Source organism: Montipora capricornis, chromosome 8, assembly GCF_036669925.1.
Source record: "Montipora capricornis isolate CH-2021 chromosome 8, ASM3666992v2, whole genome shotgun sequence".
In the NCBI taxonomy this organism is placed as follows: domain Eukaryota; kingdom Metazoa; phylum Cnidaria; class Anthozoa; order Scleractinia; family Acroporidae; genus Montipora; species Montipora capricornis.
This window is the reverse complement of record NC_090890.1, coordinates 26,290,912-26,305,911: the sequence shown is the minus strand read 5'-3', so window position 1 is coordinate 26,305,911 and position 15,000 is coordinate 26,290,912. Positions and strand designations below refer to the sequence as shown.

The 15,000-nt window shown below is 40.5% G+C and overlaps 1 protein-coding gene across 1 annotated transcript in view; it reads right to left on the bottom strand.

Annotated features, from left to right (window-relative positions):
- LOC138014322 (serine/threonine-protein kinase BRSK2-like) overlaps positions 1-15,000 on the bottom strand; it is a 46,155-nt gene that overhangs the window by 2,016 nt on the left and 29,139 nt on the right. Inside the window, exons 14-24 of the mRNA XM_068861377.1 lie at positions 13,469-13,581; positions 13,228-13,331; positions 12,222-12,282; positions 11,686-11,760; positions 10,510-10,703; positions 7,023-7,071; positions 4,993-5,056; positions 4,622-4,693; positions 3,976-4,042; positions 2,778-2,888; positions 1-2,229 (exon numbers count right to left, since the gene is read on the bottom strand). The exon at positions 1-2,229 is cut by the window's left edge and continues 2,016 nt beyond it. Of these exons, the coding sequence (XP_068717478.1) occupies positions 1,949-2,229; positions 2,778-2,888; positions 3,976-4,042; positions 4,622-4,693; positions 4,993-5,056; positions 7,023-7,071; positions 10,510-10,703; positions 11,686-11,760; positions 12,222-12,282; positions 13,228-13,331; positions 13,469-13,581 (1,191 nt within the window). The 3' untranslated portion in view covers positions 1-1,948. The remainder of the gene's footprint in view (positions 2,230-2,777; positions 2,889-3,975; positions 4,043-4,621; positions 4,694-4,992; positions 5,057-7,022; positions 7,072-10,509; positions 10,704-11,685; positions 11,761-12,221; positions 12,283-13,227; positions 13,332-13,468; positions 13,582-15,000) is intronic.

The window sequence follows — 15,000 nt, the reverse complement described above, 5'->3', positions numbered from 1 at the left end:
AATTGATCAAAATTTTGATAGTGCTTTAAAAAAAAACGTTCCAAATCATTCTTCTTTGGCCACTGCTAGTACAGACTGTATATAAAAGCGGCTTATCGCCGAACAGAAGATAAAGCTCCAAGAGGCAACTAACTCCTGGAAAGTTTTCGAAGATGATTCTTGAAAACGTATTTTTAAGCTACACTTGTTCATACAACCGGCCTGTAGCGTTTACCGGCTCAGGATGCCGGTCACCGCCTGGAAGATTATGATATCATAGCGAGGTTTAAAGTGCCCTTGTGATCAAAAAAACCACTTCCTTTTTTCCTTCAGATTTTGAAAGTGTGTTTGCGTAACACCTGACTGGCAAAATTTTGAGCTTTGATTTTTATCCAAAGGCCGTTTACTTTGAGTGTAAGTTTTGGATTTCACGGTCCGCCATTACTCATGTTCAAAACTGGCCGATTGGACCTCAGACGGTTGGATCCAGGGAAAAGTGACGTCAGAGGCTCACTAGCTTAAAATTTCAGCGTGTGAACGCAGCTTATTATATATGCAAAGCGTGAGTTTAAAGTCTGAAAGCCCAAAACCCCCGTGCTGCATATTCATTCTGCGGTGTACACACGTATTGCATTCTTAAACTAGTGAGCCTTTGACGTCATTTTCTCCTCGATCCAGCTCTCTCAAGAACATAATGTTAGTAATGGCGGACCATTAAATAGGAAAATTACAGTTAAAATAAGGAGGTGTCTTTTTGAAATCAAGGCTTAAAACGTGGGTCACTTAGTGTTTTGTTAACATAGTTTTGAAATCCAAAGAAAAATATGAATTGATTTTGGTCACAGGGGCACTTTAAGGCCTGTTCACACAACTTCGTTTTCGAAAAACCCGGTTTTCAAAAACCTTCGGTTCCCTGAAAACGGATAAAAAGATCTGTATGCTATGCTCCGGCAATTTCTTTGTCCTAATGCGCATGCTTTAAAAAACTATCGGTTCGTTTTGGCCGCGCCAAAAGTGAGGCATGCACATGATTATTACGTCACGTGTATTCGAAAACCTCCGTTTTCGCCATCCACAGTAGAATGATAGATCTCCTTTTTCGTAAGTCTCCACTTTTAAAAGCGCATTCGAAAACCTCCGTTCTCGTGGACCTCCGTTTTTGAAAACGTCCGTTTTTCGATCGTTTTAGTGTGGAAGGTCATATATAAACGGCGGTTTTCGAAAAAGTATTATTGTGGACAGACCCTTACCATCGCGCCTACGCCAAATGGGAAAAGTCAGGCTGGAATTGGGGTTTTACAAAACATCAAAGAAACGTGTTTGACTTTATGGATAGAGTGGTTAGTTTCTAGAGTAACGAAAATTCACTCTTAAGAAGGGCTAACGCTCGAAATGTCACTTATGGATTTTCGTTAATTTACGATATCAACCCATTTCTGTGTTTGACTTAAGCTTGCCCAGTAACAGCATGGAGAAAAACTGAATTTTCATTAACAATCTGCCGTTTGCCGTTTCGCGTGAATCTTTCTAATTTTTGAAACGCAAATGGTTATGAAATAACGTAACATTGGCCGCTTTTACACTAGGAACGTATGGGCATACATTTGTTGTCCGTCTCTTAAGTGTGGCATAAAAAAATTGATTCTCCGTCTAGGGAGAACTCTCTCTTTGGGTACCCCTTATAAGACGAAGTAATAACGCGGACAGTTTGCCCAGACGGAAAATGCATTTTTCTTCCATCCTTATCGGATATCCTACAAGTATTTAATAAACGCACTAAGAAATGTTTGCCCAATTTGTCCCAAACCGATTACACGATTCACATATTTCGTCCCGCGTTCACACTAGACAAATTAAACGACACCGTTCAAAATTCGTTTGGACGATTATTTGCGTCTCGTATAAAAACGGCCGATGTCGCTGAGTTATCGCACATTGATTTTATTACTTCATTAATACAACCACCTCTTTATAATACTTGGCTCGTATTCTCAGGCCCTTTACCATTCATTTGAGACACAACAGGTTTGCTACCACTTCCCCTCGGTGAGTCCAGGATCTCTCCTTCGCTTTCTGTGTCTGTCAAATGAGTCAGATGGAGCTTTGGATTTTTCGAGTCTTTCTTCTCGATAACGATGCGTTCCTCTCGACTTTCCTCGTCCGCTCGACAGTTGCTTGTGCTTCTTCTTTGGTTAGATAGTAGAATAAGTTGAAGCTTTTCGCACAGTTTCTTGAATCGATGAACGGGCCCTGTCATATATAAGACAAATAGTTTATGTCATTCAATTATGGATTTCATGCAATTCTGGGGTGTATTACAGGAAGCTACAGCAAAAGTATCGAGATTATTTAGCAATCTCGCATTTGCTAACTCGCCCTTTTTAACGTACGAAAACTTAAATATAAACTTGTTAGTAGTGGAAGTGCACTTAGCTATCAAGCTAGTTCACAGGGACCGCACTTTCAATAATCTGAAAGAACTTAGTAGAAAAACAAAGAGTGGTAGAGTTGAATAACAAATCTAAACCAGAGGTTAGAACGGGGTTAAAACCCCTGGGCAACCGCATGCAATCACAACGCCCTAACCACTGGAGCATGCTGCCTCCCTCAAGAGACCTCAAGCTTTTAATCAAAGCTTAAATCAAATACGTAAGATGAATCCGATCTCACACACAGAAATTTCATCAAAACTTCCGGAAGGATGGACAACGTAGCAATGGGATAAAATTGTAGGCCTTTCGTTCGACGAGAATCGAAACATTCAGAGGGGCGGTCACATTCATTTAAAACTCACCGACCTGATTCAAGAACAATAGAGATAGTATGAACGGAACTTTCTTCTAACTCGCTGTGATCAGCTGGAGATATATTCACTGATATCCTTACAGCTTTCTTGAACATTGTTTTTCCTAAAAAAAAAAATCATTGTTGAAATAAATGTCACTTCTCCCTTACATGGTAAAAATATCGCTGTGATTAAACTGTTTCAAGGTGCAGTCACACTTAAGATAAGCAAGAAAGAAGGCGGGCCGGGTTATTTAAAGATCATAAGCTTTATTTTAAGAACGTCGCCCAACTAACATAATCAAGCGAAATGTTGTTTCTATCCAAACAGGGGAAATTCAAAATACCCGTTTAAAACACTCGGAGCAGATTTAAGGCCAACTAACAAGAACAAGAAGCAATTGATCATAGAAATAGTTTATTTTTATTTATTTTTGTTTTTTGGTCCCACACCAAACGCCTGGAGTTTAAATGCCATATGGCCAATAAATGAAAATATGTATACCCCTTCTAATTACTTGCAGGTGTTTACGTAACAGTTTCCAAAAGGCTATAAATCTAGATACAACTGGACACCTCGCAAGTAAATCTCCGACACAAAAAGCGAAATAAAGTTGCAATTGCCAAATAAACGTACGAAATATAAACTGGGAGCAACTAATTTCGAATTCGCGTTATGTATGCTCCTACCTCCAGCAAAATTAGCGCGAACGAATTTAATTCGGCTAGCCGGCAAATAACAGAATTGCATTTACCTCACACAAACGGACGAAGAGCTGGTTTCAAGCTGATTAAATTCTCAATGGAGTCAAAAACATTCTTCTCGAGAAAACGAGAAGAAATTCCCGGATTCATCACAAAAACTAGTTTTCACGAGAAACCTCAGCACGGATTCAAAGTATTCGGATATAGGGTTTCCACTTTAGATTCTGGATTCATAACGTTCCGGGGAGTCGTGACGAATCAGATTACCCGGGAACTTTTTAAACCCGATTCACCTTTCATGTTGAAATACCAAAACGAATTCCGTATCAAAACGTTCCGAATTGGTCACCAATCTTGAATCCTTTTTTTTCTCTGGAGTAAACGAAGCAGAGGTCCCTTCGGAATCTGGATCGGCAACCAAACGAGCGATTACCGAGCGACTTACTAGCGACGCGAACACGAAGGCAGTTTAGTCCTATTAAAAACAACTGAGCTCAAAATGTTTACCTCCAGGTTTCTTGTACTCCGCTTTGAAGCCGCTTTGTGACAGGACCGAGTGCGTCAAGTGACTAACCTGAAATTTTAAAAAATATACGTTTATCACCTCAAATTCAATGCAAACTCATGGAATAATTGTTAAATAACATTACGGACAGATTGCCGCCGCGGGGCTTTATTACACACAAACTATTACAAACCTTTATATATGCGTCCACAGTTGATTAACAGATCATCCGCGTGTGCCCAAGGTACCACGCCTTTTATTCCCTGCTAGCAGAGGTCTCTTTTCTTTTGCGTTCCCTGGGAAGAGAGACCTCTGCCATGGGTCGAAAATCACTGTGTTGAGCATGCGCAACGGTTACTTAGCGACCGAATCCTCACGTGATACTACACATGTTGTACGGGCTCACTTAACAACAGCGGAATTACTGCAAAGGAATGCGCGAGACACAGCTGGCTCAAGTCACAGTCAGCAAACACAGCGTAGGGCGTTTTGAAGAGTGCCGTCCAAGGCTGTGGACGGCGGTTGGATCAGAGTGAGTTTCGACCCATAACAGAGGTCTCCTTTCCCGTAATTGCCAGCCAAGCGAAAGTTAAAGAAAAGAGAGCGTCTTCGTGTTCCAAATAACCTAGAAAGATTATCTCCACTCACCGATAAAAATGCGTGAACGACATCTGCTTTGACAGTGCTGAAGGGTTTCTCTCGTGTGATGATAAAAAACGGCTACAACAGGATTAAACAAAGTTAGATGACTTCAACGACCATTGCTCAAATTGCTATGGTAAATGTAATAATCATTGCTTCAATTTCCTAATAATCTCCACTTCATATCATATTACACCTTCAATTAATCTCAATAGGCCACCATTTTAAGTCCCAAGAGGAACTGGAAACAATGCTTATGCAAAATTTTGGAAGGCAAACAAAGAGTATTATTTTATTTTTGAAAGTGGCCTATTGACAGTAAGACAAGTTCACCACCATCACCGCACACAGAAAACGACAATATCGCAAAAATTTACCTCATGTTTTGTATGTGAATGGTGGCCAAGCATAAGATGTCCAAACCATGATTTCTTGGCGATGCTGCAAAGACAAAATACCAATTATGTTACCAAGTTATTTTCTCGCACCCTGCAAGCAGAGCCTCCTTAAAAGTCACCAGAGGGCGAGAAAGAGCGGCTCTGCACTGAGAAATCGTGTCAAGTCTTTAAAGTTGCCGCAGCCCAAGTTTCTGGGCTAGTCACTCCGGTCAAACCGGTTTAGGCAACGCGCGCATCATATTTTTGACAAGGCAAAGGTCAAAATAGAGCCTTCAGTACGAAAATCATCCTGGCGTCTTGGAGCGCAATCTAGACTTGGCCTAGGTTTGAAACTGTCTCCAGGCAAAGGCTTGCACATACTCAAACTGATTTACATTGCATTAACTCTTTGTAAAAATGCATGCAAAGTAGATTGTGACGTCAAATCAGGAATAGACCCACTCCCCTTCTGACTCGGTCGTGAACAAAAGATGCATGGATTTTCGCAACTTTCGAAGCCTATAAAATGGCAGGATTTGTTAGAAAAAGGAAAAAAATGGCCGCAATGCGTTTCGAACAGGTGCAAAGATTCATTTTAGCGAAGAAAATATTTTGGGGTTAGGTGCACTTTAACACGATTTCTTTCTTGTGGAGTTAAGAAAGGCTCTGCTAGAGGGGTGATTTTTTTCTTTGATTGGATAGTTATCACGTGAATGAACAAGCGCAATGCAAGACGTACTGCTGCTTGGTACTGATGGCTGCATAACACTTGTAACAACGCAATCTGACAGTTTGTATATTTTTCTCCATGAAGTTTCCTTGGATTTGCTCTAAAACAGGGCCTGGTGTAAACAGTGACTTTGCAAATCCAAAACCTAGCAATAGACAAGCGCCTTAATACTAAAATTAACCTGACAAAAACAAGTGCAGTCGGTACAAAGCGAAGGAAAACGCGTCGCTCAATCATATAAGACGGGAATTGCAGCAGTTTTCGTAAGGTACAATGCGACTGGCTTGGCACCCAAACTAAAAACAAACACTTAGGTGGAATTTCTACTCCAAAAAAAACACTTTTTAACCCGTTTAAAATCAAATTTGTTTACATCTTTTTCAAGAGCTTAGGGTACCAGAAATAAATCGCTTATTTTTGTTCTACAATTCCTGATTTTTTTTTTCTTTTTAATTTTTCTATATTCTATTGTATACTAGGTTATTTGCTATTTTAAACTTATGTAAAGCGCTTAGAATTGTTTTTATAAGCGCTGTATAAAGTCTAAATATCATTATCATTATCATTATCATTATTTCCTGGGTACCGCGATCTTGAGTAACAATGACGTGTTCAGGTTGCCCTTTACACCTTATTTCAAAATGGTTACCATTTAGTTTCTTTTGTTTCCTCGCAAATTGGTTTTTTTGGCCTCGCTTTCAAACGTAAAATTCAGAAGAATATTTAACCTTGAACGAGGCCAAAAGGGCCAATTTGCAATCAAACAAAAGAATACTAAAATGCAGTGCTAGCAGCTTGATGTGTAGAGCATTCGAACGGTGTTAAGGAGATCGCAGGTCCGATTTTTTCATTAATGTGCAATATTATTTACAGTTCACAATACGTAGGTCCGAATACTTCCTAGGATTGTCATTTCGCCCGTCGCCAAGCAACAAGTTTCCTCCCATCCTTCCACCATGCGCATTACACCTCAAGCGTGAATGATTGCACTTGAAAATTTGGGAGCTTAAGCCGCGCGTTTTTGAGACGCGGACGACAACCGTTCCCCCTTTTCCCTTTTTAACTTGTCTTCACACAACCACATTTACATTGCTAAGTATCTTTTCTCCATTAGAAATGATCAGTATTAAAATCTGGGAGACACCACTGTCCTGGCGCGCGAAATGTTCTCTTCCGGTTGCCGTCCGCGTCTCAAAAACGTGCGTGCTTAAGCTCCCTATCATTCAAGATGGAGCGACCCGGGAAATGTCTATTAAATTGAACAAAACTTGAAAAGATTCTCAAATACACTGAAACTCACTCAGGTGATGAATCGGGTGATGTAGAACTTGCGCTGTTTTCAGTATGATCTGTTGAAACAGGTGAAACTTCAATTACGAGCCTTAAAAGGAAAAATGTGTACTGCAACATCTTCATACAAAGGCGGTTCTGAAGCCCCCAAATAAACACGTTGAAGAAGCCTGGGAGGCCAAATTCTAAGGTATGGAAACATGCACTAGAGGTTAACATATCAAGAAGGTTCTGAAGTCAACGCAACTCAAATAAACAAGTTGCAAAAGCTTACTTAACTTGTTTCTCTTCAGATTAATCAGGACTCAGATCATGGTATTCTCAGTATTGGACTGGAACTAGCTTGCAATGGTGGCTAATGTGGGGGAATATATTAAATAGTATTCGCATTTGAAAAGATTTTCCCACATTAGCCTCCACTGCAGGCAAGCTATTGTAGTTCCAGTCCAATACTGAGAATACGAATATGGTATATTGATTCCGTACGCCCTGGCATTTTGGCTTAATGTCAAGGAGGGTAGAAAACGAATGTCTTGACTTGCTGCAGTGCACTCGGTTTGTAGTTTGCCAGAAAATACAACAGTTGTAGTACTTTTCTTTTTACAAAGCTGCATGCAAGACATAATTTACCACATTACTGAAAAAATCTTTAAGCCCTGTGGAGGGAGGGATACGCCTCATGCAACTCCCTTCCTAGCTGTTAGAATCGATCGTAGACCAAACGCCAGTATATAATCCAGTATTTGTAGCATAACAAATAGCACTTTCAGCACTAAAGGTAGGTCACCCTCCTCTTAGCCTGGGGAGCAAGTGTTCCCGTACCGACGAAAAGACTGCTTCATAGCTTTTAGCTGGTACGCGCAGGCCACTGACTTCTGAAAACAGGTGGAATCACTGATTTAAGGTTTTGACGTCAAACTGGGCCTACAACAGCGCATCTTTCACTATTGTTGTCTTTATATTTAACATCCATGCCATGCTAGTCTGCTATAGGACACATCGCCCATATCGCACAAAATAAACGAGTGACGTTTTCGTTGCCATAGGCGACGTTTTTCCTTGAAGTCCCAACTGGCATCAATTTATGCATCTGGGCGGAGTTAATTGAAGCTCCTTTTGCGCAAATCCCAACTTAATTTGGCATCACAATCTGTTTTTTTTTTTAGCAATTGCGTAGAGAACCCTGAAAATTCAGGGCTTCGGCGGGGTTTGAACCCGTGACTTCGCGACTTAACCAACTGAGATATGAAGCCACTGATGTTGGAAGATGGTCATTTCTGGGTCCAAATGTTCCTGTGATGAATGAATCAACGAACGAAATGACATATGAAATGAATCCTACATTGAACTGCGGATATGAAATCAATTGATCTATGATCCTCGCAGTCATGAACGCAATTTTAGCAATTAGCCAGTATCAAAAATATCATAATATTCTTTGTTTGTCCCTCCAAAATTTTACATAAGCATTGTTTCCAGTTTCTCATGGGACCATTATCAGTCCCAATAGAAAATAAAAACAATGCTTAGACAAAATTATGGAGGGACAAACAAAGAGTATTACAGGCTAATTGCGTAGAGAAGCAAGTTCACGGCTTCGAGCCCCGTTGAAGTCCTAGATTTTTCAGCCTTCTCTACGCAATTGCTAAAATTGCGTTCGTAACTGCGAGGATCATAGCTCACTTGATTTCATTTCAGCAGTTCAATGTATGATTCCTTTCGTATATGAACCAGTGTTCGACACTAACCCTTGCCCGATTGCCCGGGGCAAGCGAAATATATCCGTGGGCAAGTAAAACAACCCTAAGACTTGCCGGACCGGGCAATCAGAATTTTTGTTTGACTAATATTTTGCGGAACGATTTGCTTTGCAACGAAGAGAGTGACTAGTAATATTACGTAGTCGCCAAGAACGCGATAAACAATTAATAACGTTACATCTTTTTCCAGTCATTTATTTTTCTGTTACAAAAATATTGGTTCAAACCTCAAAATAGATTGGAACTTAACGAGGAACATGTTCGTAGCCGCGTGAAAGGAATGCTTGTTACAATGGAACCCAGTTTTCGTACGGTCAAATACGCTAAGATACTTTGATATCGAACAAGCCCGTAAATGAAAGGCGAAAATATGTCTTTTTCAGTTCGGTTTTCAAGAAAAAAGCGAAATGGTAGTGACAACGATGAAGGAAATTCATGAAATTTTCTCGATTGCGTTTGATCTGGTTGCAAAGCATTTACTAAGTTACTATACTTATGTGACCAGTGAACACCAAATCATCAGATAACAGTTTGTTATAGCTTTCATTAAATCCTCTTTCGTGGACCGACAAAATTGACATTTTTACAAGCCTCCTTTGTCATTTTAATGGGCAACAGGTTTTTAAAAGGTGGGCACAACCGGAAAAAAATACCATGGGCAACCAAAAAAACAAAACTGATTGCCCAGAGGGCAAATTTGTAAGGAAGTTAGTGTCGAACACTGATATCATTTCGTTCGTTGATTCATTCACCACGGGATCATTTGGACCCACAAATGACCAGCTCCCTACATCAATGGCTTTATAGTTCAGTTGGTTAGAGCGTCGCACCGGCATCGCGAGGTCACAGTTTCAAACCCCGTTGAAGTCCTGGATTTTTCTGGCACCTCTACGCAATTGCTAAAATTTCGTTCATAAATGCGAGGATCATAGCTCACTTGATCATAACTGCGAGGATCATAGCTCACATGATTCATTTCATATATCATTTCGTTCGCAAACCATGTTTCCAACTACCTACGCTTTGACAAAGAGATTAAAATAGAAGCACTCGTCAAGGAAGTAATTTCATGAAAGGACAATTCTTATGAAAGTTACAAAGTGTCCTATTTGGGCAGAGGTGTCTGACCGACAAAACACTGTTGGGAAGCGACAGAAACATGTCAGGGCTTAGTGAGCTTGCCTTGAGATCCCGAAATCCCGACTTAAAGACCCGTTCTGACGACTGGTAAAAGGGGCTATGTCACGTTATTTCAGGGTGTTGCGGGGAAATCTTTAATTTATCCCGAGTTTAAAGTTCGAAAATGGTAATGTGGAGTTTCTCTACTAATGAAGGTATCGTTACATCACAAACAAGATGGTTCTGAGCAAAAACGGCCTTTATCCAGGCGATTTGCCATAAACTTAAAAAACGTCGGGCCGACTTTTTTCAAGATTACCCAAATGAAATCCGTTTCAATCTTGTCCGTTTGTGTCCATCCATAAAGGTAAAGTCTGCTAACGAGCCAGTGGCCCAACACGCCGGAGCCTATCCCCGGTTTCCGTAGGAGTAATACTTAAGAAAAAGCTATGGCTCAACATTGTTTTGGGGCAAGGAGAAGCATCATCATAAGATTTCCTTCATGAAACAAGTCTAGACATCCTCAACTTGGAATCGAATCTCCGATCCTCCGACCATCAGACCAAAGCACAATTTAAGGTTAAATATCACGTTCATAACATCAACACAAAAACCTACTATGTGTGATCTTTTTCCTGTGGAATCTCGGCGAGCCAACGATTGCATGCTTGAAGCTGGCAAGTCTTGATCGCCAGGGGCTCCCAGGAGGAGTGGTGACGTTGTGTGAGGGTGACTCTGGGGGACTAGACAGAGGGCTTTCTGGAGGCGCGTTGCGGCAAGAGCGATGTCTGGGACTCACATGTACCAGAGGACTGTAAACAATAAGTAAAGCAGAGAATCTTACTGCCATAATATCTATGCCCAATATTATAATATCTTATAACAAGACGCCAGCCAAAACGTCCCCTCGTTTTGTGTACAATTTGCACAATTTAACATAACGCCAATTTTATTGGAGGTAGTTGCCGTAAAGGTAGTAAGAGAAGAGGCAGCACTCTTCTCAGCAGCAAGGAAGTCATAATGGCAACCGATCCACTGTCCACCTCTCAGTACATCACTGAGAAAACCACTGTGTGGAATGTTTAGACCGTATTCATAAATGGCGGCCAAAAAATAATTCTTTTGTCTTTGTGCTAATCATCCTCACTAGCCTCACTTGGGAGCGAAAATTCTTTTGAATTTTGTTCGAGCAAACAAAGCTGGTGAGGATGATTGGCATAAAGACAAAAGAATAATTCTTTGGTCGCCATTTATGAATACGATCTATACTTACCCCAAAAATGTGGAAAAACCTTAAATAACAATGACCACAACCAGGTTTTCTGAGCCCGCGAGACTGAGCAATCCATCAAACCATTGTTTTAACGAAAACCGCTGGTCAGCAACCTGGCACTGGTCATTGCTGTCTAAGGACTTCCAAAAATGTGAGGGAGCGTGGGAGGGAAAAGAAGCAAGCAAGCAAAAGAGCAACTAAAGCCAAAGCAAAAACCAATGCCCCTGCAAAAATTCCTGGTGCCTTCCCCCCCCCCCCCCCCCCCTTCCCCATATATCCCAGGCAAAACTGCTGATGCTCCCCCATATATCCCATGCAAACCTGATGCATTGGTTTGGTTTTAACTTTGCGTAAATTACACTTAGCCTCATTTCAAATTTGTTCATATTATGAGGGGGTTAAAATAATGGACTGATAACTTATCTCATCGTTCGTTTTTTCTTCTATAGATAACGGAAGGCTGTATTTATTTTGCACCAGCAATATTATACCCATTATTCACTTTACTGAATAACACGTACCTCGTTACGGCGCCACAGTAAGTATCCGCACGTGATCTTGGAGTTACTGGTGGTGATGCATTCAGGGAGGCCTTTCTGCAATTGCGTAAACACAGGTTACGCTGAAACCTAAGAGGTATCCTGCCAATTTATCGTAACAAGAAGGGAACAGACGTGCAGCGAAAAGAGTTTGAAGTGTCCTATGGCATCAGTCCCCTTATTTTTTCCCCTTTCTTTGGTTGCTGAACTGATAGGACAGCAATACATGCCTGCAATCCAATCTATTATCCTTTGGTCAGTCTAACGAGGAAGCGAGAGGTTCAAGGTTACTTTTCCTCAGGCCACGTCCTAATAGACTACTTTCAACGTATTAAAATTCAGCTTGATAGTGAGACTTAAAGGACACAAACAAAATAAATGAATAAACAAGTTCATTCAGTTTCCTTTGTTTGTGTCCTCTAAACCTCGCTGCTAAGCTGAATTTTAATATATCGAAAGTGGTCTATTTACTGTACCCAACCACTCACGCACGTGTCAGTAAAGGAGGCGGACGTTACCTTGGTCTTTGTAACCTAGGTGATCCACATGAGTCCACACGTTTTCTAGGTGCATCTTCCACTATAAGATAACAAAGACAATTTTTGCCGTCTTTATGTCAACCTTCAACTTGAAAAAAATCTACCTGTGCTTCATGAAACTTGCCAAAGCGTCCAAAAGTCATATTGTAACTCCTGTTCGTCTAAAAATAAATATCTTCGGAGAAAATTGAATCAGCAAAAACATCGGAACTTGCAAACTTTCAGACGAACTTTCAAACTAATATCTTAGAATAATAATTCGGTGCTTTGCCATCCTAGCCTCTATATCATACATGTATCTCGTTGAATATTCTTAAGTAGAACGTCCATAACCTCTGCACAACGTGAACAAGTTCGTATGTGTAACTCTTAAAAGCCAATTTCAATCGAGTTTAAAGGAATTTTCGCGTTCGGTTTCGTTTTGCATTGCTACAGAGAGCAACTGGCTTAACCACGCCCAGACTTCTTCACAAATTAGAGGTTCAGAAGTAAGTGATGATTGGCTCATTGATTTTATTGTAGTGTCCATTGTGAATGACCATCGTGGTGAACATGTCATTTGCTTCTAGGCCTTTTACCCGTTAGTGAGGGCCCATTGACAAGTAAAATATTTTGGCGTAACCAGGGGATCTGGTGACGTACTTTGGAGAACTGGGAAGAAAAATCTTAACGCCGTATCCCACAACCACGTGCGGCTTTAGGTGTTGTTTCCAAACTCCCTGCAGTATTTCCATCGCCAAAACTCAACAGATCATTTCGTGTCTACCATATTCCCTGTTACTGAATGAACATTCACGTAGACCCGACGAGATCTAACGTCGCCTCTGCATGTTGAATTCGGAAATAAGGCCACGCGCGGTTGTGGGATACGGCGTTAAATTTTTTCTCACCAGTCCTCTGAATTACGTCACCAGATCACCTGGAAAGTACTGTAAAGTTAAACCTATCAAGAGTCAGTCTTGGAGGCTATATCGCAAATGCATACATATTTCCTTAATGTTGTGTATGGCCACTGCTTTATCTTCATTGGTTGGCGATCGCTCTTTCCTCTCCAGTAGCATGAAGTAGATAACTTTCTCTATCGTCTTTCTAATGGAGAAAAGATAGCGCAGTTACTTCCATGAAGGACAGTTCTCGCAAAACGAACTCTCTATAGGTTGTCAAGAGCACAAGCACAACGTAGCCATGGAAGAACACTTGCAATGCAATAAATCGTTTTAACTTACTCCTGTTTTAGGAGATTGCGTATCAGCTTTTCCCGGTTCTTGAAGCAACCCAACGAAGACATGCTGTGCAAGACATCAGGATCGATCTCGTCTCTACTAGGAATGACTTCTGTCTGTTTGTGGGAGAAAATACAGACCCTTGCGTCCAAGCACAAGAATTAAAGCTTTTGAACATGCGCACTTCGAAAAATAGTCAACCTGCAGATAAGATGCGCATACTCAAAAACTTAACAGTTGATTTGATTTGTTCTGATTTCACTTAATTTACAGGTAGTCTCTCTGATATTAGTAGAGCACTCGTGTTCGGCTAAATAACCTTGAGACTTAAATTAAGTTATTATAAATTAAAAAAGTTATTATTATTATTATTATTATTATTATCATTATTATTAATATTATCATTATTATCATTATTATTATTATTATCATTACTATCATTATTATTATTAGTATGTGTAATCAAATGGCGACGAGTGAAATTAGGAAATAATTCCACGCGCGTTTTGTCAAAATTCTGATAATTTCCCGAGCCTTTAGGCGAGGGAAATTATCCGAATTTTGACAAAACGCAAGTGCAATTATTTCCTAATTTCACGAGAAAACCATTTGATTACCTTTTAATGTCGTGGGTGACAAATTACGCTCACAACCGTAATTGTAAAATCGCTCGAGTACTTTATCCAACTGCTCGGGAAGAATCATCTTCACCACTTCTCAAAAACTCTAACCCAGTTAATTGTGCTCTTTCACGTACTTAAATTTTCTGCCGCTTCTTTTAATTTCGTAACTTCTTCAATGGTCACTGTCTTAAATCTAGACGCCATCTTGGCTCTGATCGAGACACAAGAGATGTTACCATGGCAATTTTGTAATTAACGCTGAAATTTCGCGCCTAAATTAAGGAGTAATTTGTCACCCATGATATTATTATCATTATCATTATTATTATTATTAGTATTATTATTATGGGCTGTAAATACGTATGGATGCTCTAATAAGCGGTCAAGCCTCTATAGGGCGCGTAAGGCGTAGCCTATAGGCCTCTAATTTAACATATTGACGACTTTTACAATATCTTCTAAAACCTAAAAACTAATGATACAGCCTATAAACAAAGATAAAACTTAATTCTATCTCGTCATCACTGCCCCAGGGATCCCATGAGATAGCTAGACGCTTGCGCATAACCAGTGCTTTTCGCGCGCAAATCAGTTTTAGCACGGTGATTATTTACGCGGAGAAAATCTTCTATTTCTACCTTCAAGTTTCTTAATATCGGGTCTGCAATAAGTTCATTGGGTAGGAAAACACCTAGAATGACCACACCAGGCTTGGAACCCGATGTTCAGAGCTTGCACGGTGCTGTAGACCAATCCTCACGGAACAGCATGGCGGTGATCCTCAAAGACCTTAACGACACTTTGGCACAATTGACCAAAGCCTCAGAAACGCAGACGGCGACGCTCACGACTCTTAAAGAAGACATCCTCATTCGTCCTGACTCAGACGAGGAGGCAGACGAGGACGAATCG